This window comes from Mastomys coucha, unplaced genomic scaffold (genome assembly GCF_008632895.1).
Source record: "Mastomys coucha isolate ucsf_1 unplaced genomic scaffold, UCSF_Mcou_1 pScaffold7, whole genome shotgun sequence".
Lineage (NCBI taxonomy): Eukaryota > Metazoa > Chordata > Mammalia > Rodentia > Muridae > Mastomys > Mastomys coucha.
Window position 1 is genome coordinate 17,077,146 of NW_022196913.1, and position 24,530 is coordinate 17,101,675.

At 43.3% G+C, this 24,530-nt stretch overlaps 1 protein-coding gene across 7 annotated transcripts in view; it reads right to left on the reverse strand.

Moving 5' to 3' along the window:
• Positions 1-24,530, reverse strand: part of Ryr2 (ryanodine receptor 2) — a 600,588-nt gene that overhangs the window by 424,655 nt on the left and 151,403 nt on the right. For all 7 annotated transcript variants that reach the window (XM_031357976.1, XM_031357968.1, XM_031357974.1 and 4 more), the window contains exon 2: positions 8,203-8,322. In XM_031357976.1, the coding sequence (XP_031213836.1) occupies positions 8,203-8,322 (120 nt within the window). The remainder of the gene's footprint in view (positions 1-8,202; positions 8,323-24,530) is intronic.

Below are 24,530 nucleotides of genomic sequence, written 5' to 3' on the forward strand. Positions count from 1 at the left end.
CTTTTGCTTTTTGGTGTTAGATGTTCTTAGTGTCTGTGGCTAGAGCTTGTCCTGTCCCTGCTGCCCTGTAAGTCCCCTGCGACTCGTGGGGCTGGGTCCTCCAAGCTGGCTGCTCTGGTCTCAGAACCTCACCCGAGAGAAATTGGCGGATCCCGCCCGGGTCTCTGGCTTATGGTGGTCTCTGGAGATAGGCCCTCCACTTGCAGGGAAGGGGCAGAGAAGGACGCTGTTCCTCCTCTGTCACTAAGAAGCTGAGAGGATCCTGTCCCTGCTGCCCTGCTGCTACCCTGGGAGTCGTGGGGCCTGTGCCTCCCGGCCGGCTGCTCTGGTCTCAGAAAGTCACCAGAGAGAAAATGGCGGATCCCTGTCACTCGGAAGCTGAGCGGATCCTGTCCCTGCCGCCTTGCAGCTCCCCTGGGAGTCGTGGGGCCTGTGCCTCCCGGCCGGCTGCTGTGGTCTCAGAAACTCACCGGAGAGAAAATGGCGGATCCCGCCCGGGTCTCTGGCTTAAGGCGCTCTCTGGAGGTAGGCCCTCCACTTGCAGGGAGGGGGCAGAGAAGGACGTTGCTCCTCCTCTGTCACTAGGAAGCTGAGAGGATCGTGTCCCTGCTGCCTTGCTGCTCCCCTAGTCATGGGGCCTGTGCCTCCTGGCCGGCTGCTCTGGTCTCAGAACCTCACCTGAGAGAAATTGGCGGATCCCGCCCTTAATGAGTTATCTTGCAGATCATAAAGTCCTGGTAAGTGGGAGGAAGAATGGAACATCAGAACCATCACATTTCCTCACAGTGCGCATCTGAAGCCACTCCAGTCAAACATGGGTTTTCTATTACAATGATCAGGTCATCACAAAGGCCAGCTAGGCAGGCCTTGTTCTGTAATGAAATCTACACTCTACACCTGGATGTCTCCTTTTTAACAGGACTGTGAGGCCTGTGGAGATTTCTCAGGCTGCAAAGTGATTGCCTTGCTAACTCGAGGACCTCTGGACAATCCCTAGAATCCACACAAAGAAGTAGGACACAGGAGTATACCTTTGCTTGTATCTTTGAAATAGGGTCTTACTTTGTAGCTCAGGCTTTCCTTGAACTCTCTATGCAACTCAGGCTGACTGGGAACTTGCCACAACCTGACCCAGCATCCCAAGTACTAGGATTTCTAGTATGAACCACCACACAGGACTATTCTATTTATATATTTAAAATAATAAAATAGGGCTCTAAGCACAATTGTGAGTATCTGTAGTCCTAGACTCAGGGAGAGGCTGAGGCAGTAAGATCAGTAGTAAGTGGATAGTCTGGACTACAAATTGTTCATTTCGGTTCTCTGCTCCTCCCTGTTCCAGAGACAGCCACATCTTCTTGTGTAGTGCCAGTCTCATTCTATAGACAAGATGGTGAAGGTCAGTGTGAAAGGTTACCAAAGCTACCTTCTCCTCTGCATCTGGCAAAGTGGAGTTGATGCCATCAACAACCCCTTCGTTGGCCTCAGCTACATGGTCTACATGTTCCAGTATGACTCCACCCATAGCAAATTCAATGGCACAGTCAAGGCTGAGAATGGGAAGCTTGTCATGAATGGGAAGCTTGTCATGAATGGGAACCACCATCTTCCAGGAGCGAGATCCCGCTAACATCAAATGGGGTGATGATGGTGCTGAGTATGTCGTGGAGTCTACTAGCATCTTCACCATCATGGAGAAGGCTGGGGCCCACTTGAAGGATGGGGCCAAAAGGGTCATGACATTCACCCCTTCTGATGATGTCCCCATGTTTGTGATAGGTATGAACCATGAGAAATATGACAACTCACTCAAGATTGTCAGCAATGCATCCTGCACCACCAACTGCTTAGGCCCCCTGGCTAAGGTCATCTGTGACAACTTTGGCAATGTGGAAGGGCTCATAACCATGGTTCATGCCATCACTGCCACTCAGAAGACTGTGGATGGCACCTCTGGGAACCTGTAGCATGATGGTTGCCCAGAACATTATTGTTGCATACACAGGTGCTGCCAAGGCTGTGGGCAAGGTCATCCTAGAGATGAAGGGGAAGCTCACTGGCATGGCCTTCTGTATTCCTAGCTCCAATGTATCCATTGTGGATCTGACATGCTGCCTGGAGAAACCTGCTAAGTATGATGACATCAAGAAGGTGGTGAATGCCGGGCGGTGGTGGCGCACGCCTTTAATCCCAGCACTTGGGAAGCAGAGGCAGGCGGATTTCTGAGTTCGAGGCCAGCCTGGTCTACAGAGTGAGTTCCAGGACAGCCAGGGCTATACAGAGAAACCCTGTCTCGAAAAAAAAAAAAAAAAAAAAAAAAAAAAAAAAAAAAAAAAAAAAGAAGGTGGTGAAGCTGGCATCTGAGGGCCCACTAAAGGGCATCCTGGGCTACACTGAGGACCAGGTTGTCTCCTATGACTTCAACAGCAACTCCCACTCTTCTACCTTTGATGCTGGGGCTGGCATTGCTCTCAATGACAACTTTGTAAAGCTCATTTCCTGGTATAACAATGAATATGGCTACAGAAAGAGTGTGATGGACCTCATGGCTTACACGGAGCCACCTCTCCAGTCACTGTCTGAAATTTTAACAACTGACTTCTGCCTCGAAGTTGCTAGTGCCCCAAAATCAAAGTCCAACTTCCCAAACTCTATAGAAGCAGAGATGAAATGCTATTTGTATAAGGGATACACAGCAAATACCTGTCATGTTGAATGAGGAATAAGCAATCATGTCATCCATCGTAAATCCATAGACATTTATATTTTCTGCAGGAAAATCTACATTGGTATTTCAAATCTTCCCTTCCAGGAGAAGATGAGCCTGAATAAACATCTTAGGAACATAATGGCTAAACTCCACAATAAGGCAGCCCTACGTTTGATGGAAAGATGCTATGATTTGAGCTATTTCTGGGACTGCTTCCAGGCGTTCATATATAATTTACAGAGTCTGACTGGTTATTGCCGACAATCATTCTATGCTCCTTAGTTCATGATAAACGCAGGAGACACCAATTGGAGAAAGGGAAACTGCATCCCATTTTCCTACTAGTTGAAGTGAAATCCAGCTACATGCAGGTGAAAAACAGAGCTCCAGCTGTATTTACATATTAGAATCATGAACTGAGCCCTGCAGTTCTGCCCCTTTGTCATAACTTGTTAAAATTTTCTACTTCAGGGCACTGTGCTGGTCACTAAAAGACAACAAAAGGAGTTAAGCATGGTCCCCAAAGGCCCAAGGCTTCATATAGAGGGGCAAGAGGACCATCTGCATAGACTTTGGAAAGTAATACACTATAAAGATTCTCAGGGTACAGACCAAATGGTACATCTTAGAAATACAGACAGAAAAAAAAACATTAAAGTGGGGGCTACAATGGTAATTTGGGAAAGGTAACCCCAAAGAGAGGCTGCTTCATGGGGCTTTGACAGACAAGCCACTTTCCTTTATTTTTAGCAGCAATAGGTGTCTGCCTTAAAGTTACTAGAGAGTCCTAAGAACCAAAGTCCAGCATCCCAACTCTACATGAACATGGGAGCAAATGCACATCTAAATAGTCATCTGGGATGGATAAAGAGAGGGAACTGGGGAAGAAAAGAAGAGGGAGGGGAATAGAGATGGGGATCAGGTATGGGAGAAAGGGGGTGAGAAAGGCCTGGCAGTGAGAATGGAAATGGGGAGGGGGCTCTTTGATGACTACCTAGAGGCCTGGGATGAAAAAGAATATGGGGAGTCTATGAGGGACACTCTATCTTAGATATAGAGACTGATATGGCTACTTCCTATAGCTAGGCAGGATTGCCAGAGGACAGAAGGAGACATCAATCCACCCACAAAACCTTCAACCCAAAATTTGTCTGGCCTACAAAATGTGTAGGGTTACAGATAGAGCAGAGACTGAGGGAACAACCCAACCAACAACTGCCTCAACTTGAGACCCATCCCATGTGAGAGAGCCAACCCCAAACACTATTAAGGATACTCTGCTCTGCTTGCAGACAGGAACCTAGCATAACAGCCTCTGAGAAGCTTCATCCAGCAGTGGATAGAGGCACATGCAGAGACTCAAGCCAAGCATCAGGCAGAGCCCAAGGAGTCTTATGGAAGAGTAGGAAAAAGAAGTGAGAAAGTCAGAGAGGTCAAAGGCACCACAATAAAATCTACAGAGTCAACTAACCTGAGACCAGGAGGGCTCATAGAGCCTGGGCCACCAACCAGGAAGCACACAGGAGCTGGACCAAGACCCCCTACACATTTATAGCAAATGCTATAATAAAAGCATATACAAAACCTTGGTCTTCACTTGGTTCCCTAACAAGTGGAATGGGGGCTGTCTCAGTCTCTGTTCCCTGCCATTGGACCCCCTTCCCTAACTGGATTCTCTCATTGTGCCTCAGTGGAAAAGGATGTGCTGAGACCTGCTGGGAGCAGATGCCCCAGGGTGGGGTGGTTCCCAAGGGCAGGTTCTTCTTCTCTGAGGTGAAGGAGAGAGGGCAATGGGAGGGGATTTGTAATGGTGCAACTGGGAAGAGAGGAGAGAGGGGAACTGTGATCAGGATGTAAAGTGAATTAAGAAAAATGTTAAGAAAATTAAATTTAAAAAATGAAGTAAGGTAAGGACAGGAACAAGACGAACATGGTGGATCATCCAGCCACCTGAGGGGCTTACATTGTAACGAAATAATAAAAACAGCTCAGTGCTCCCTCCAACATCAGCTTTATCCTTAATTCTACACTCTAAATAACACCATGCAGCTTTTCGTTCTTGCTTCTAGGAAAGAATGTAAGACACCACGAAAGCAAATGGATTAGCTAATCAGTTCATTCAGTTATCTATAGCAAATACAGAGTCAAGTTCCCCTGATAAGAATAAAGCAGTTCGCCTAGGCCTATTAGAATGTTTGATTGTCATTTGGTATGCTGTTATTGAACTAGGAATATTAATTTGACTGTATATCACTATGTAAGGGGAGCAAAAGACACCTTGAATGCCATTCCTTAGGTTCTGTCCATATTTTTTTTTTTAAGTTTTGAGACAGGATCTCTCACTAGTCTGCAAGTCTTCAACCAGACAAGGCTGTTTGTCCAGTGAGCCCCACAAATCCACCTGTCTCTGACTCCCCAATGCCTAGTGTGAACCCCATGCCAAACTTTTGTTTTAGCCCATTAGGATGAAACTCAGGTCTTTGAATGTGCAAGTGCTTTTATCAACTAAGTCATCTCCCTAACCCAGAATATTGATTTTTAGTGTCAGAAACCAACTACCTTAGCAAAGAATCAAAACAACATCATCTAATACAATGTTTGACATAATAAGTAAAGTCAAATGCCCAGTTACCAGGCTGGACAGATGGCTCAGAGGCTAAGAGATGCTCTTTCAGAGGACCTGAGTTTGGTGTCCAGCACCCATATAGTGGCTCATAACTCCCTGTTACTAAGTCCCAGGGGGCTTGCTGCTGCCTTCTGACCTTCAAGTGTACCAAGAGCACACATGATGTACACACATGATGCGTATACATGAATGTAGCACGCACACACACACACACACATTTTCAAAAAGCCAGTTAACCAAAGAAACTTTTTCTAGCCACCACAAAAATGTGAAAAAACAGAGAAAATGGTAAGTTTGAAAATGCTAGTTTTTGAAGAATAGTTTTCATAACTGGACCTATCACAGTAAATTTTACAAAGAGAATGTTCTAATGAAATTTGTCAAATTAAAATAAATATAAGGGAGGATTTGGGATGAAGCTCCCTCAGCTAAATGTTTACCTAGCATCGACAAAGCCCTAAGTTCAAATCTAGCAGTGGGGAAATCAGGTATGTTGGTACACCCATGAAATATCAGCACCAGGGATGGAAACAGAAGCATCATGAGTTCATGGGTCTATTTGGCAAGTTCAAAGCCAACCTGAGCTACATGAGACCCTTACTCAAAAATAGCAGCCTTATTTATAATAGCCAGAAACTGGAAACAACCCAGATGTCCCTCAACAGAGGAGTAGATACAGAAAATGTGGTACATCTACACAATGGAGTACTATCCAGCTATTAAAAACAATGAATTTATGAAATTCTTAGGGAAATGGATGGATCTGGAGAATATCATCCTGAGTGAGGTAACTCAATCACAAAAGAACACACATGGTATGCACTCTCTGATAAGTGGATATTAGCCCATAAGATCAGACTACACAAAGTACAATCCACAAACCACAAGAAACTCAAGAAGAAGGAAGACCAAAGTGTAGATTCTTCATTCCTTTTTAAAAGGAGGAACAAAATACCCATGGAAGGAGTTGCAGAGACTAACTATGGAGCAGAGACTGAAGGAAGGACAAACTAGACACGGCTCCACCTGGGAATCCTTCCCATATTCAATCTCCAAATCCAGACACTATTGTGGATGCCGGTAAGTGCTGGCTGACAGGAGCCTGATACAGCTGTCTCCTGAGAGGCTCTGACAATGCCTGACTAATACAAAGGCTCACAGCCATCCATTGGACTGAGTTCAGGATCCCCAAGAAAGGAGCTAGAGAAAGAACCCAAGGAGCTGAAGGGTTTGCAGCCCATTAGGATGAACAACGATATGAACTAACTAGTACCTTAGAGCTTCCAGGGACTAAACCACCAACCAAAGAGTACACATGGTGGGACTGATGGCGCCAGCTGCATATGTAGCAGAGGATGGCATAGCCGGTGATCAATGGGAGGAAAGGCCCTTGGCCCTGTGAAGGTTCTATGCCCCAGTGTAGGGAAATGCCAGGGCCAGGAAGCAGGACAATGTGGGTGGGTAAGCGGGGGGAAGGGGGAGGAGGGAACAGGGGGAGGTTTTTATTTGTTTTCAGCTTTGTTTTGTTTTGTTTTATTTTTTTTGGAGGGGAAACTGGGAAAGGAGATATCATATGACATGTAAATAAAGAAAATATCTAAGAAAAAAAGAAAAAAAGGTATCTGAGGAAGAGTATACTATTCTTAACATGTACTTGACTACATGAGTCCTTATCTCAAAAAAAATCTAGGTGTCTAATATATCTAACATTGGCTGTTATAATGTTAGGCATTTCACTTGGGATAAATGACTGTAATAAACATTTCAGATATATATTCACTGTTGTTTTACAGAATAAGAATACGATGTGTCATAAAGGATTCATCAAATATGTGAAGCCCTAAGGTTTGATATAAGTGAGCATAGCCCTTGCCAACAGTGTTATTAATGTTGAGTATTTCAAGACTAGAACTTGATACTTATTTCCAGTTCTTTACTTGTATAATGAATATGATCACAATACATACATTCTCTTACGGTGGAATTTAAATGAGATTACACCCATCAAGAACTCTATAAACCAAAAGCACTACACAAGAGCTTCATAAACTATTTTCTCATTCATTTTCCCTTTCCTCCATCTTTCCCCAAGGGTGTGCATGGAGCATAGTTCACATCCAATCACACTCTTCATTGTTCCTAGTGAGAGGAAGATTCAGCTGCCAATCAGACAAAACAAGCTCCTTCCTGCTCATCTCCCAGTCTACATTCACTGTCAGCAGTCTCAAATCCCTATAAGAGCCTTGAGAGTCTGCAGAGTCCTTTAAAGAAATGGAACCACTGCCCTGCCCCAGGGCCCCACCCCCACAGCCTCCATGGACTCCTCCCTCCCTCTCCCGGGTTCTAAGTCATCCTTAGAAACTCCCTCTACTACAGCAGGTCACCTTGTGCTAGTGAAGCACTCTGCCTGCACATTCTTGCCCAAGAGACATTGCATGATTTGGTTCTTCTTGGTGCAACTTTCAAGAACTTAGTCACTTGATTCTGGTCTGCTCAACCATCACTAATCCCCTGAAGCACTGTAGAAGAGCAAGACCTGCCCTGATCTCGGTCTTCCTGATTGCTCTGCTTTCCTTCTAGGCCTTTCTCCATTCCAAAATCATATCACTTATGCACATATTTGCTTCTCCACTACAGAATAGCCATCATGGGTCAAAGTCTTTTCCACACCTGTATGGAACTGTATCCCAGGGCTCTGCAACCCAGAGAGACTCAAAGTTTTCAATTAAGAAGTATAAACATTTCTTCTACCCTGTTTAATTTATATATTGCTTGTTCCTTAGAAAACGACAGAATGCTCATACAAAAACTCACTACCATGAGTGGAACTAGAATACTCCATCAGCCTTGTGAGCTTTCAACCCACCTTAGAATTGGAAGTAGACTCCAAAAAACAAAGTCTGTTGCCAAATCCTTCTGCTGCCAAGCACAATTTCTGCTGCTCTTTGTGGATGGTCGCTGTGCACTGCAGAACCACCTCATCATCCTGCAGAAAGAAACAGGAAGAAAGGTGAGATTCCACAGGGATGGGTTAAGTGACATCTAAGAACATAGGACTTTAGCACCTATTAAAAATCTCAGCTGTAGGGGGCTGAAGAGATAGCTTAGCAGTTAAAAGCATTTGCTGCTCTTGCAGAGGAACCAAGTTCCATTCCCAATACCCACATGGTGACTCATAACTATCCGTTACTCCAGTTCCAGAAGATCTAGGGGATTGGATATCATCTTGTGACCACCATGGATACCAGACACACTCGTGGTTACATATCTTCTTGTAGGCAAAACAGTCATACACATAAAATAAAGTATCTAAAATAAAATGATTAAGTATGAGCTATGCTAGTTAGTTTTGACTGTCACCTAGACATAAACTTGAATCACTTGGGGGGAAAATTATTTGTGATGAGTTATCTAGATCAAGTTAGCTGGTGTATGGGCATGTCTTCATTGTTAACTGATTCAGGAAGGGTCAGCCCATCAAGGGAAGCACCATTCCTTAGGCAAGAGGTCCTCAACAGTATAAGAAGGGACAAAACGATCTAAAAAAAAAAAAAATCATGGAAAGATGTGGTTATTCATTCTTTGCTTGACTTCGGATGTGAGGAGTCTAGCTGCTTGGGTTCCTGCCTTGACCCCTCCAAAAAGATGGACCAAAATCTGGGGTGAAAGACTCATAACATCTTCCTTTCCCTACATTGCTTTTGGTCAGAGTGTTTTTGTTTGTTTGGTGGTTTGTTTCTAATCACAGGAGTAGAAGCTAGAACATGAGCCGTATGTAAAAACTGCTACCAAAGAGAGCTATGCAGCGTCTGCTCCTTAGGTGCTCTTCATCTGCAAGAAAGAAGCTGGACGCTGGAGAAGGGGACGAGACACAGCCATTCAAGGCCATCAGTTTTCTCACTGTCACCCAAAGGCTACTTTGTTAATAAGTGAAAGGTGGGATTTTTCTGGTTCACACTCTCACACACTGCTTCAATCACCAGTATTGCCAGGAAACATCCAACACCCTCCTGAACCAAACAGGTCCTACAGGATGGCATGCATGCCAGTCAAAGCAAACATGAGTAAACATGGCAACAACTCATGCTAAGTCACCATAATTCTACCGCACTGTGGCAATTTGATCCTATCTGAGAAGATTCTGGGATGCTTAAGAACACAGAAAGACCATTGGTTAGTTTAATACCTGGATATACAACAAGGGATTCAAACCAATTACTGAAGCAGAATTTCAGACAGATGTGCACATGGGGAAAGGTGACCCACAGGATGACCTAACACAGAATGTGACTTATCCCAGAAGGTCTTAGAGTTGAGCAGGTGCCTAATGCCAGCCTGGGCTACATAGCAAGATCAACTAGCTCCTTATGCCCAGCAAAAAAGAATGACAGAATCTTCCACCCTGGCTTGGCCATATACTAGTGGTCATGTGATCTTAGGCAAGGCCTTTAGTCTCTGAAATGATGATGCATGACAAAGTGTCACCACAATGACTGAGGGACTGAACAGGCACTGAATAAGAGGAGGGAGGGTAGTTTGTAATGAAGTATCATCACTTAACAGGTTCTATTACTAACACAAATGTCTAAAAAGTACAACCACTTGTAGGGTGTGTGTATGTGAGTGCATGTGAGTGTGTGTGTGTGTATGTGTGCATTCATTTGCACGCATGCATTATGTGGAGGCCTGAGATCTAATCTGAACAAGGTGTCTTCCTTAATCTATCCTCGCTTTAGTTTTTAGACAGGGTCTCTCACTGAGGCAGGAGCTCCTCTGACTCTGAGGGCTGATCAGTGTATCACATGTATCCTTGTGTCTAACTCCACAGTGCTGGGAGTACTGGCTGTTGCACCTGGTTGTGTTGTTTTCTTTTGTTTTAACATGGGTTTTGAGATATCAAAGATGGTCCTTAATCTTGCACAAGAAGCAGTCTATTGATTCATCTCAGTTCCATAACTTCCATTTTGACATATCAACTGCAAAGCCACAGAAGGACACATAACAGAGAATAGACTGTAAGCATCCACTGATCTCTTCAGCAAGATGTCACATGACTGAGAGGTGTCCCTGAAGCACAGCATGGAGGACCACACTTGTCCTGCATCCCATTGTAGAATAGAAGAGACAAGATAAAGAAGTGTGATACGCCTCAAGAAGTAGAAAAGAAGCTGTGCTGGTTAACTCAATGCAAATGCTGTGTTCATCTGAAAAAGCACAATTCTACTTTGCATTTAAAACCTCTCTAGTGTTTGTTGTTTGCCATTATTTTCTAGGTGGTAGTAGCAGCAAGAACAGTTAGCAGATAGCGCCCACCATGGGCCAAGGCCAGTTGTTAATATCCATCCTCTGAGTTCACCTCTAGGTGCTCATTAATATGAGTGAACATTTATTTTACTTGAAAAGCCATTTGCTGGGGGATGGAAATAGACTGATTTCCCTACAAGTAAGAGCAAATGCAAAATTCATGTGCTGAGTGGTAAAATAAAAGATCATGAAGTGCTTTACATAATCTACTACAAGATCAAAGCTATCTGGTGGTTTCCAAACATGCAGTATAATGAGAAATCTGGAGATGGTGCTGACATGCTCGCGGGCCTAGAAAATCCCAGAGGTCTCTGACTATTTTGTCTTACATGTCCCATGGACCCAGCTCTAATATGTAAACAACACTCTAAGGTAAAATAACCTCTAGGGAAAACTGGAGACTGCCCTGATGAACCTTATTGAATGGTTATTTGAATGCATGAATTAAAGACACAGAAGTGAACAGAGGGAAGACAGTAGATAGGAGATAGGAGAAAGATAGGGGACACAGAACAGCAGCCGAACTAGGTAACTATGAAAATAGAGAAGACACTCAGTTTCCAAAGGCCTGGGGTGTGCCTGCCCCTCACTATTCCCACACAATATAAAGACTAGTCACATACTTCCATAGGAGGGAGAAAAGGAGACACAAAATAATTTTCCCTATTACATATGTTTCCAGGAACTGAGTCATTAAATCTAACATATCTGATCTGAAAGCCATCTCCACATCATTTCTACAGTGAACTGGTTGTTTTCACCATGCTTATTACCAGCAGGGTAGTTTCTTCAACACATGCTGCCACCAGAGGATCTTGCTAACATAGGCCTTGGGTTGCACTAAGTGCATACTTCTAACAAATGCCAATGTTAAAGGCCATCCTCTGATTACCCAGGATCCAGAATGGGTCTCACAAAAGATCTGGATCTTAGGGAGACATGGGTAGCCTTCTCTAAGCACTAAAGAGGCCAGAAATAAGCAATAGAATACTAAAATAAGTCTATAGTTTGTATAGGTCAGTTGGTAGAAAATCTGCCAGGCAAGCTCCAAACCATGTATCAATCCCTGTAAGTGGCGGCACACAACTGTAATCTCAGCCCTGGGGAGATTCAGGAAGAAGAGTCGGATGCTGAAGGTCCCCCTAGGCTATTTAGCAAGTTAAGGCCAGTATACTAGAAAAAAAGTCAGAAATGTAGAAATCATCTGGAATGCCCACCAACGTGGTGTGAACACTAAGGATGTAAGGAAACAAATGAAGATGAATGGTTCCCATTCAGGAACACCAGTGAACTTATGTAACCAGCTTCTATGTGCAAGTTCCCTCTATGTCACACCTTAAACTTGGGTGACAGAGCAACACAGAAACCATGTAACACAATGTTCAGAGAAGTTCAACTACACTATCAAGGAGACAGGCCTGCCAGTCATGATTTGGCCTGAAATGACAAAGCCTAACCTGATAGACCCACAAGGCTTTCTCTAGTATACATGAGAACACTCTCTATTTTACAGCCTTGAAAGTGACGGGCTCCCATTTTTTGACAGAAAGTAATATATGCCAAACACTTGACAGACCAAAACAGCAGAACGCAAGCCACCTGCCAGCTCCCTTTTATTAGCCCATCACTCATCCCTCTACAGACACTTTCTCCTGAGGTAGAAGAGCCTGCAGGCTTTGCAGAAAGAGCTGATAGGGAAGATCTGTGGTTTTCTGATTATTGCAACCCATGCGCTTCAACTTTGCTTTCGCTTAACATGTGAATAATACGTGTATGATGATCTAATTTGAATACTCATTTGTATAAAACCTAGTTTCTATCCCCAATGCTGAAGACCACCATTGCCTAACACGGATGAGATTCAGGATGCTAACACAACAAAGACACAAGGGAAGAATGTCTGGGTGGGTCACAAGGCCTCTTCCAAGCTAACTTTTGAGACTTGTCTCCTGGAGCTAAACCTCAAATTCACAGTCTTACTTCTGAACCTGGTCATGCGCATCAAGTGGGTCTCTAAGGCACACAAGTGATGGCTACCATACCTCCTACCTTAGCACATAAAACTAAAAGCACCTTAAACAGTTTTTATATTTGATAATTTCATACATTTATACAATATACTAGGGTCATATTGACCCCCATAACATCCTCTTCATGTTTACTGGCAACCTTCTATTTAGCTAACCTCCTTCCACCTTTTTTTAAACTTATATCTAATGCCTAAATTTAAACTTGAAATTTTAGGGCAGGTGTTATTTGGAGAGAGGACAAAGAGGGCAGCATATTGAGAACTATGAGAGCATCAGTAGACAGGACGTTGGTTGGACATGGTTCCCTTGCTACAAATCATGGGACATGTGCCCTAATGCCTTGCCAGAGCACCACCCTCATGCTCACTTCACAACAAATCCTGTTCCACAACCAAAACACTACAAATTGGATTCAGTGTAGTTATTAATTCATTATTTCTTTTTATTTAAAAAACTAGCTGCCAGTGAAGCACAGATGACTAGCAGCATCAAATTTTCTTGCTGCTTCTAGAAAGGCTTGGATCTATCATCTTCTATTTTGTCAAACAAGCTTCAAACAATAAATATACTTTAGGCAAATGCTGAATAGAACAGTAAAAACACTTTCAATAATTTAGAAAAATGTCATGAAGCTAGGTGTAGTGGAACAAGGCCTGCTTCTGAGGTAGAAGCAGGAGACTCATGAGTTTGAGGCCAATTTGGCTTGGAATTTAGCTCCATTGGTAGGTTTTTGTTTTCTTGTCTGTTCATTTGTTTAAGAAAAATATACTTTGTTTTATGTGTGGTATACAATTGACATCTAAATAACATTGTCATAGAATGCTTTGATACAGTTTTAAACACAAGAAAACAGAAATTTCAAATTATAACACCCCAGAAGAAATATATTTTTCAAGATCACTTTTTCTAAGTCAGTCAGTGTGACAAATGTAGCCATTAGCTAGTCATGTCTAATTCCTATTATGACAATGGTCAAAGGAGTTAAGAAGAAAGCCATCCTCCAAGGAATGACACATGTTCAGGTCTTTAGGAATGCCAAATGGTTCTAGCTGCTTAAATACCCAGAAAGTTCCATTCACACATCCTGGTAGGGTGCTTGCCTAGGGAAGGTTCGATCCCCATTTCCACATAAACTGACATGGCGGTGCACACCTATAATCCCAGGATTTGGGAAGTAGAGGTAGGAAGATCAAGGGTTCAAAGACATTCTCAACACACTGAGTTCAAGGCCAGCCTGAGTTACATGAGACCCAGTCTCCAAAAACAAAAAACAAAAACAAAACAAAAACAAAAGAGAGAGAGAGAGAGAGAGAGAGAGAGAGAGAGAGAGAGGAAGGAAGGAAGGAAAGAAGGAAGGAAGGAAGGAAGGAAGGAAGGAAGGAAAGAAAAAGGAAGGGAAGTACGGAAGGGAGAAATATTGACTAAAACTGACATTAAAGAATAACCCTGAGTGGTTCTCCAGCTCTGTAAAAATAAAGGCCCAAATATCCATTGGCTTTTAAGACCTTATGTCTAACAGTTTGGAGCCAGGGAACCACCTACAACCAACTTCCAGTCTTCTGATGCTCCCAGAGGTCTTTTCAATATTTTGCCTTTTCTGTCACTCCTCCAGCTAACACATGACCATCTTTCAAGTTTCAGTTCAGGTTGGTTACAGTCACAAGTCTCCCCTGCTCCAACGGGCAGTTCATTCTTAGTGTTTTACCACCCAGCCACTGTATTCTTCCTGTTAGCTTCTTTGGTCATGAAACACTTGCAGCTGTAGCTATCAATATCAAAGTTATTAAGTTGAGACTATTTTTATGTAGAAACACAGCTCCCGAACCATAGAGTCAGGAATGAAGAGGGAGCCAGTGAACATAAATCCATGAATGTGTTCATAAGAATGTTAAATGAAATAAAAAATAAGGCCAAAAATTTCGAGTGGGTGAGTAACACACTTTCACTCAACTCACAGAAGATAGTGCAAGTGCAATTCAAGAGCCAAGCTCAGCATGAAGTCTTTCTCAGTGTTGAAGGATCCCTGCTTTACCACAAACACAGACTGACAAAGAAAGACAGTAAGACATCGAGGAGTGCCTAGGGACCTCGCACTGGGGTAAAACACACACTGGATGACTCCAAAACCATGAGATATGAGGATACCTTTGAATGGCCAGGAAATGCTAAGTGTCCTGGAGACGAGAGATACAAGTTGCCAGAAAGTGAAGGGCTAATTTTGGAATCAGAGAATCTAGAACCTAAGGCACAGGGGAAGTGATGATGAGGAACAGGAGGAGAGACAGAAGGGTGAGCTCTACAGGACCTACCATGTAGCCCAGGTTACCCTCAAATTCACATCCTCTTAGCTCTGCCTCCCATTTCTAGGATTACAGGTGGGAACCACAATGCTCAGTGGGATTTAGCAATTTTGACCAAATCTACCTTGGATGTGGCTCTTGTGGGGGGAGGTGCCTACATGGAAAGAAAATCATTTATACAGTGTGCCAGCCTGGTGCAATAGCTCTTGACACCTGGAAACCTTCTTTGAGCTATCCTTTATAGGAACCTCTGCTTTGTGTAAGTAGGAAGTATAAAATGAAGGAGACTCTATCTTTTTCAATACTAGCATGTTAAAACTTACGAAGAATTCAAACATCTTTTCTCATACTTTTATATCCATTTCCTTGTTGCTGCTGAATAACCAGAAGCAGAATTCATATAAACCATGAGAATGACAGGCTTCTTGTGGATGAGAATCAGCTCTTTCCAGCTACACGGGCCATATTCTGCTTGTAGGCACATGTGCCATGGTAGGAACAGCTGTATGAGAACAAAAACAAGACCTGACCTGCTTTGGATCTATCCCTATGTCTAATTCCATGCTCCATGAATATAATATGTCCTAGACAAATGACTGTGGGTCCTAGACCATCTCTGCCTGTTCATAAATGTGTGCTTCTGTGCCAACAATTGGAATTACCTACTAATAGGACCAGGGTCAGAGCCTTCTTCATATTCAATTAAACTGAGTAGTAGTCAGTGACCCCAGTAAGTGGTTTCATGATTTAGTGCAGCAATTCTCAACCTGTGGGTCTCGATCCCTGTGGGGTTGAGTATCAGATACCCTGCATATCAAATAGTTATACTCATATTAACAGTACAAAATTCAGTTATGAAGTAACAACAAAGTAATTTTAAGAATGGGATTCACCACAACATGAGGAACTGTATTAAGTAGTTGCACCATTAGGAAGGTTGAGAACCACTGATTTAAGGGAGACCAGGAAACAGGGAAACACTGGGGGAAAATTACAGTGCCTGTATATTAGAGATGCAGCAAATCTTAATGTGACATATACATCCACAGAACCAACATAATCAAATCCAGTCACTTGAAAAACTCATGTAGATCCTAACTTTCCTATTTCCACATAAATACAATAAAACTTTGATTACAATTACCTTTCATATACACTCTTCATGAGTCAATTATAAAATAGTTTTGAATTAGTATTAAATATATTTATTTTTCTGTACACTAATACAGTGACCATAGAGGCCATAGGAGGAGGACAGATCTGAGAGAGGGAGAATTACGGGCAGTTATGAGCTGCCCAATATGGGTATTTATAACTGAACTCAGGCCCTCTGCAAGAACAGCAAAAGGTCTTAACCTCTGAGCCATCTCTCTAACAAGTATGATGTACTCTTTAAAAAATCATTTATGAGTATGTTTTGTCTGTATCTATGTATGTGTATTATGTGAGTGATTAGTACCCATGAAGGCTGGAAACGGCAGTCAGATCAACCATAACTGAAGTTACAGATGGCTGTGAGCCACCATGTGGATGCTGGGCCCAATAACCTCTGCAAGAGGTGCAAGTGCCCTTAGCTACTAAGCCATCTCTCCAGCCCCCTACAGCATATTCTTGAAAGCTCAACAGATATCCTTAATAATGCTGAAAGACTCAAAGCCATTCTTTATGCCAAGTACTATATATAAGTTTGCCTTGGTTTATCCAGGCTTAGGCTTTGGTTAGAAGTCTCTGCATTACTTCATGAGGATCTTTCCAAGCTCAGTTAACTAAAAACCTTACCTTATGGCTAAGGAGATGGCTCAATTAGTAAGTGCTTGCTATGAAAGCACAAAGACCCAAGTTCAAATCCCCATAACCCTAATAAAAAGCTAGGCTCGGATGCACCTATTCTCCTAGCACTAGGGTGTTGATTGAGGGGGCTTGCACATAGATGTGTCCCTAGAGCTTCATGATCAGCCAATCCAGCCAAATAAGTGAGCTCTGGGTTATATGAGATACCCTGTCTCAAAAATTAAAGTAGACAGAGACAAATTACCCAATGTCAACCTTTGGCCTCCACACACATGTACACATGTACATACACCACATCACACATATACAAACACATGGAATAAGAGACAGACAGACAGACAGAGACATTTCCAGAGTATTTCCAGGAGATGACACATATGCATGCATGCTCACACTATATCTTATCTTGTAGCTATCTGTCCAGAAGATGAATAGGAAACAGGTGCCCCAAGTTTGCTTTAGGGGCTGGAGAAATTCCTTAGTGCTTAAGAGCTCTGGCTCTTCTTTCAGAGGCCCTAAGTTCAATTCCCAGCAACAACATAGTGGTTTACCACCATCTGTAAACTATAGCCTGGGGGCTCTGATGTCCTCTTCTGGGCTTCATAGGCACCAGGAACTCAAGTGGTACAAAGATATATAGGTGAAATACTAATACATAAAATAAAGAGGGGAAAATAAAAGAGGCACTGAAGTTAAAACCTAAAACAATCATGTCAAAGTGCACTTTAAACCACAGCATTTATTTATGGCTCAAAAAACTATATATACGCAGAGTTGGATCCCTTCTGTTCAATTCTCCCCTGCATGCCCTGCGACTTTAAAACTTATCAGAATAGCACTAGCAAGATGGCTCAGTAGTACTGCTCACCACCAAGACTCATACACAACCTGAGTTCAATCCCTGGAACCCATTTGTAGAGGAAGGTAATAGATTCCAGAAGGTGTTTTCTGACCTTTATGCATACCATGGCCTATGAGTTCCCCTGCCCAACTCCCCATCTCAGCATTCTACCACCAATAAATAAAATAAGCAAATAAATAAATAATAAATAAATAAAATTTTAAGTTGCTAAAATGGAGGTGTGATTTTTATGGGGAGAAAGGTCAGAGCTAGAATCCTCTATTGTAGGCAAACATGTGACAAGTTAATAGGACATGGTTTCTCTAACAAATGATGCCAAGTCATCAACAACAGCCAGAAAAGAATTTTCAAATGACAATATCAACAACCTCTTTCAAATGTTCATTCGTCATTTAACAGATACTTGCTTGGGACACAAATATATGCTAAGAACTGTTCTAAGTGCTTGAGATAAATTGCCTGGTACATCAAAGATCCCCAAACTCATTAGGCTTACGTGCTGGCAAGGGAAGAGATCCAATAACAGAAACACAAGAAATGTATAATCATGTTAGAAGATGAAAAGTCCTATAAGAAGAAAAAAAAGAGCAATCTAAGGGGGCAATGAAGTGCTATAGAGCTGGGAGGGACTGTCAGGGACTCACTGGGGGTGACTTCTGAGCAAAGACCTGGAAGGACGGCTAATGACTCTGAAGGCTATGAAGCTCTTGGGGAGGGGGTTGGAAAGAGGTGTTCAAGCCAGACAAGAGGATCTTGGTAACACCCAGAGAAGCACTGACTTAGAGCATAGCTCTGGGGTACACTGCAGGCCTAGCATGCTTAAGACCCCTAATTTAAGACCTAGCACAAAGAAAAAAGGAAAAGATGTATAGAGGATCAGAGAGGGAAGCAACGGAATAGAAAGAAAGCAAGGGAGGGGAAAATAAAGGGAGGAGAAGGGAAAGAAAGAAAGGGGAAAGGGAAGGGGAGGAGTGAAGAACCTTTTGGCTAGAGTGGACTCAACCAGCAGGGGGAATGGTATGTTACTCCATAAGGGAGCCAGGAACTGAGCCGGATCATGAAAAGCCTTGAGGTCAGCCTGTGTAGTCAATGAAGAGCACAGGGCAGCCTAACGAGGGTTATCACCATCCACAGCACAAGGTTCCAGCCAGGTCAGTAGCAGAGGAGGAACAAAGAGACCAGAGTTTACAGAGATACTGCCTGGATGCCTGTTCTGTCTTGAGTTCTTCCTTCCTGACACTTCTCACTTATTTTCTCATTGCATTAGGCTGGTCTGGCATGTGGCCAAACTAAATGTTAACTTCATCCCCCCTGCCCCCTGCCGCAACGAAGAGAGAAACAGATAACACACGGGTGCAAAGAACTATAAGAGAGAAAAGTGTGTGTGTGTGTGTGTGTGTGTGTGTGTGTGTATGTGTGTGTGTGAGAGGGGGGGGAGGTTATGATTGGGATTTGGTAGAAGTTACATTCCTCCGTTTAAGTGTTAGCAAAATTTTTACTTCTGACACTCCTTGGGAAAACTATTATTGTTTACAATTGTTCTGTGATGCTTAAATTTTTTGGCCAAAGATTTAAAAACTCTTACTATTAGATTTATAAATGTACAGAAGGTTGACACAGTGGGGATAAAATTATTTAGTATACTGTAATTTAAAGCATTAGAAATACTGAGTTGGAGAATTTCATTTTCTTATAAAACACTGATCAAGAACAGTTATGTGGAGCTCGCCTGTCCACCACTGAACTTCCCATGAGCTGCGAGCATCAACTGCAGGCCTTGGTAAGAAGACAAACTCCTTTTCTGTTGGGATCAGCTTCCAGAATTTTCTGTATGCTCTCAAGAGGGGGAAATACCTCTGCCTTCCTGGCTGTCCTCATTTATAAGAAAGTGATCTGCACTGTTCCTCTGGCTGTGTATGGAGTCTTTCCAGAGGAGTCAGGGTCTCCAGTACATTTTTCTTCCTTTAACTTCTTTACTCCACTAGAATTTCTTTTCCCTGGATTCACTTTATCCATGCCAGTTCCCTCTGGGTTGATTTTTACATGTTTTCTGTGCACCAGCCAATAAGGACCCCCACCACACAGTGTGATCTGAAAAACAGATTTTCAGGGAGCTGCCACTGACAGAAAGCGACTTGACCCCTCCTGGCATGTGTGCCTGTGGCCTAATAGTGACTGGTATTCCCAGGTTAGCGATACTACAGAAACCTTAGAGAAAATCTGGGGGTTTTCATGTTCTTGTGGGTGTTTGTTTCTACACTGGTTCTTGTGTAGCCCAAGTATCTATATGACCTTGATCCTCTGTCTCCACCCACCAAGTACTGAGATGAGAGTGCCACTGTATCTGGCCTTCTTCAGTCATTTTTACTGGGAGTGAGTGCTATCACCCTGTTTAGACTACGAGTGTGACTGCCTAGTTTCAGATCTCCACCAGCAGATGAGCTCAAGGGCCTCCAATGTCTCTTCCAGTTCTCACATTTTATGGTTCTGAGAGAAAGACAAATGAGGAGAGAGATCCTCCCCTGTGCAATTTCAAGGGGAGTAATTCAGTGTGCCTTTGATACCTTACACTGACATCCATGTCTGGCTTGGTTTTCTATAGAAGGGACCATAGGGTTCCTAGCTTTCCTTTCTGGGTATGATGTGGTCTGACTCAAGGTATTCTGGCTTCATTCTGTTGCTGGGATAAAATACTCTGGTCAAGCAAGTTGGGAAGGAAAGAGTTTATTTGGCTTATACTGCCCAGTCATGATCCATCATCCAGGAAAGGCAGGGCAAGAATTCAAAGCCTACCCTAGAATAGAAATCATGAAGGAATGCTGCTTGATGACTCACTCAGACACTTATGTTCAACTAAATTTCTTATACAGTTCAAGACCACCTGCCTAGGGACAGTTCTGCCCATAGTGGGCTTGGCCATTCTACAATGCTCAAGACAATGGTGCATGGATATGCCCACAAAACAAATGGGTTGAGGCAATTCTTCCATTGAAGTTCTCTCTTCCTAGACAACACTAGATCATAACAAGTTAACCACAGTTTGATCTTACAGACGAGCTGCAAAAGTAATCTGCTGCTCTATACTGGTGACTCATGTATGAAAGTTTATATACAAGATGGCATGAAAAGGATTACAGGCTATAAGGCTGGCAGCCACCCTGGACCTGGGTAATGTCAGCCAAGGGGAAGGTAGACAGGAACATCCAACAAGCTCAATGGAGACGCCAGACCTCTTACTTTCTCTCCTCCAGCCAGAGATGGCCACTAGCCAGACAGAAATCTGAAGACTGAACTGTGTCTGAACATACACAACATTCTAGCAGGGCTTTTCTACTCTGTCTTTGAAGCACATACCTCTATCAGAAAGGAACTTTGCATTTTCTTTCTAAATTAGGGCATTCATCGGGGCTGAGAAAATTTACTGCACCAGTAATGTCCAGGCTGGCACTTTCTGCCAGCTATCTCATTGAAACCTTGATGGCTTCCTCATAAACCATCAATAATCTCCAGAGAGGAGAAGGGCTCGGCTTCCTGCCATCAAAGACAGCAAACCTAAAGGCTGAGACATCAACAGAAAAGGCTTGTGTGCTTTTTACAAACACCAGAGAAACACAGAGATAGGAAAGAAGGCTCAGATACACCATCTTATCAGCACCCACAAATTGTATCATTGTTGTTCTTTTTAAGAATCACACAGAATCCAGGCTTGCCTCAAACTTGCTGTAGAGGCTGAGGCTTGCCTTGAACTCTTGATCCTCCTGCCCCCACCTCTGAGTGCTGAGATGGCAGACATGTGCCACCTTGTAGGGATCTGTATTTTCTTTGGAATTTAATATTCCCCATGCGTAGATTTTTCTGCTGTTCCTCAAAGTATTTCCAATCACTCACTTTCTGTATCTCAACAAGTGATGCTATCAATTAAGCAATAATCAATACCAGACACTTAGGGCTTTTCTTTAGAATTTCCTCCTACTTGTCTTCAGTAGTTTTAATGTGAAATTCCCCCTATAAGCTCATGTTTGGAGATATTATAAAGTCTTTAAGAGGTTTTTTTGCTGGAAGAAATATGTCACTGGGGGTGGGTTTAAGGCTTTATAGCCTGGTCTCACTTCCTGTTTTCTCTCTGTCTACATCTTGTGTGTGGAAGAAATATGAGCAGCCATTTTGTTGCTGCACCATGCCATGCTTTCTTAGCCTTTATGATCTCAACCCCTCTGGAACTGTAAGTCAAACTAAACCCTTCCTTCTGTAAGTCGCTTTTTGTTGTCACAGCAACAGGAAAGTAGCTAACAGACTGCCTAGGCCCTGAAAGCTACACTGCCTATTTTCTAGCTGCAGCACAGGCCAGCTTTTCCAAAGGCCCGGCTCTGCAGGAGCTGTCACCTCCCCCATTTGAGCATCCTTTTACATCCTGCTCCAGAGGTCATCACAGAGAATGACCTTGTAGTAAAGGAACTGAGAAGACAAGGGTGGCAAAGAACTGACATTACTGTGTGGTAAGAACCCAGGGACATAAGGAACAGGGGACAGAGATCTACAGAACATTGATAGCAAATGGAGAGACAGGGTCCTGAAGTACAAAAGAGCAGACCTGTATGACTGAGAAATAGGATGAATGTGCACCTGTCTGGCAGTGTACAGCTGTTTGGCAGGGTGCAGCTGTCTGGCACTGTACTGCTGTATGACAGTGTACAGCTGTCTGGCAGTGTGCAGCTGTCTGGCAGTGTACACCTGTCTGGCAATGTACTGCTGTATGACAGTGTGCAGTTGTCTGGCAGTGTGCAGCTGTCTGGCAATGTACTGCTGTGTGGCAGTGGTACTGTGCAGCTGCCTGGCAGTATGCAGCTGTCTTACAGTGTGCAACTGTATGGCAGTGTGCAACTGTATGGCACTGTGCAGCTGTCTGGCAGTGTGCAGCTGTCTGGCACTGTGCAGCTGCATGGCACTATGCAGCTGTCTGGCAGTGTGCAGCTGTCTGGCACTGTGCAACTGTCTGGCACTGTGCAGCTGTCTGGCACTGTGCAGCTGTCTGGCACTGTGCAGCTGTCTGGCACTGTGCAGCTGTCTGGCACTGTGCAGCTGTATGGCACTATGCAGCTGTATGGCAGTGTGCAGCTGTCTGGCACTGTGCAGCTGTCTGGCACTGTGCAGCTATATGGCAGTGAACTAGATATATCTTATCTAGTACTCCAAACTCTATGACAAAAACTAAAGATATAATCACGAAGCCACCTGAAACCTAACAAACTGTACATCTTAATAGACACCAAAATAGAAGAAGGGGTCTCAGAAACCTTGAGCCAAAGGAAATTCCTTTCTTCTTATAAATTCTTGAAACTAGCTTACATTTCTGAAATAGTTTAACAGCTGTGGCAACATGGAACTTAGGGTGAGTAGAAGATAAAGGGGGAGTCAGGCAAACAGCTTTGTGAGTAACTCATTCACTGTGGAAGAACAGATTAGAGTCAGATCCCCAGAACCCAAGCAAAAGCTGGCTGGAGGTAACAATGCACCTGTAGTGCCATGCCGAGGCAGAGACAAGGGATCTCTGGAGGCAAACTAGCTAAAATAAACTAGCCAAGATAGCAAATTCCTGGCTCAACAAGAAACCCTCTCATTATAATGCAATAAAACTTAAAAAAAAAAAAAAAGAAAGAAACCCTGTCTCAATATATAAAGCGGAGAGCAATAGAGGAAGGCACCCATGTTAACCTCAGGCCTCCATAAACACATGCTCATATATGCACGTGCAATCGAACATTCTCACATGCAAACACACATACTCACATGCATACACACACATACAAGATGTGAGCATGCACACATAGACACACATAATACACACACATACAAACACACATGAGATTAAATAGGTTAGATAATATATGTCAATTACCTGAAAGTACCTCATAGATGAGCATTTGATTTGATCTTTATTGAAAGCACTAAGTTTTCAATAGCATTATACTATAATAGAATAGGGAGACTAACAGAGTCAACTAACCTGGACACTTGGGGCTCTCAGAGCCTGAACCACGAACCAAAGAATATACAGGGGCTAGACCTAGGCCTCCCTGCTCATACTAGCAGATGTGTAGCTTGGCCTTCTTGTAGGTCCTGAACAGCTGGGACAGGGGCTATCCCAAAAGCTGTTGCCTGTATGTGGAATATGTTCTACTAGCTAGATTACCTTGTCTGGCCTCAGTGGGAGAGGAAGCATCTAGCCTCCCAGAGACTTGAAGTGCCAAGGTGAGGGCAGAGGATATCCAGGGGAGCCCCTACCCACTCAGAGGAGAAGAGGAGCAGAGAATACATCTATTTCTACCTTTCAACTAAAGGCAGCATGAATCAAGTAGCTACCTCTGTGGTCTGCATCTCTCTCAGTGGCCTGCATCTCTCACTTGGCACTGAAGACTGGCCCATTTATCAAGACATCTATTACACTCATCTTTATGAATGTGCTGAGTCTAAGAAAGTTAACTGACCCTCTCACACCTACAAGTAGATCAAGGAGATGACTGTAGAAAATGTGTTTCTATTCACGCATAAAAGATGGACATCCACACAGAGACAAGTAGAGTAGTTTCACCACCAATATCTCCATCCCAGGAGAGCTCAAGCATAACTTTTAGTTTTTGAGATAGGAAAGAGCAGATTTATACACTTGTAAGGCAAATGGGAGGGGGTGCATATGGCTACAAGACAGTGAGCTAGATGCCACCTATAGCCCAGGCTTGCCTAATACACTGTAGCCCAAGGATGACCTTCAACTTCTAGTTCTCCAGCCTCTACCTTCCAAGTGCTGGAATTACCAGCCTGAGCCAGGTTGAACTGAGGACATTCTGAATGCTAGGCAAGCTCTCTACATCCCCCAAATCCTCAAATAAAGTATTAAGATAGCAAAAAA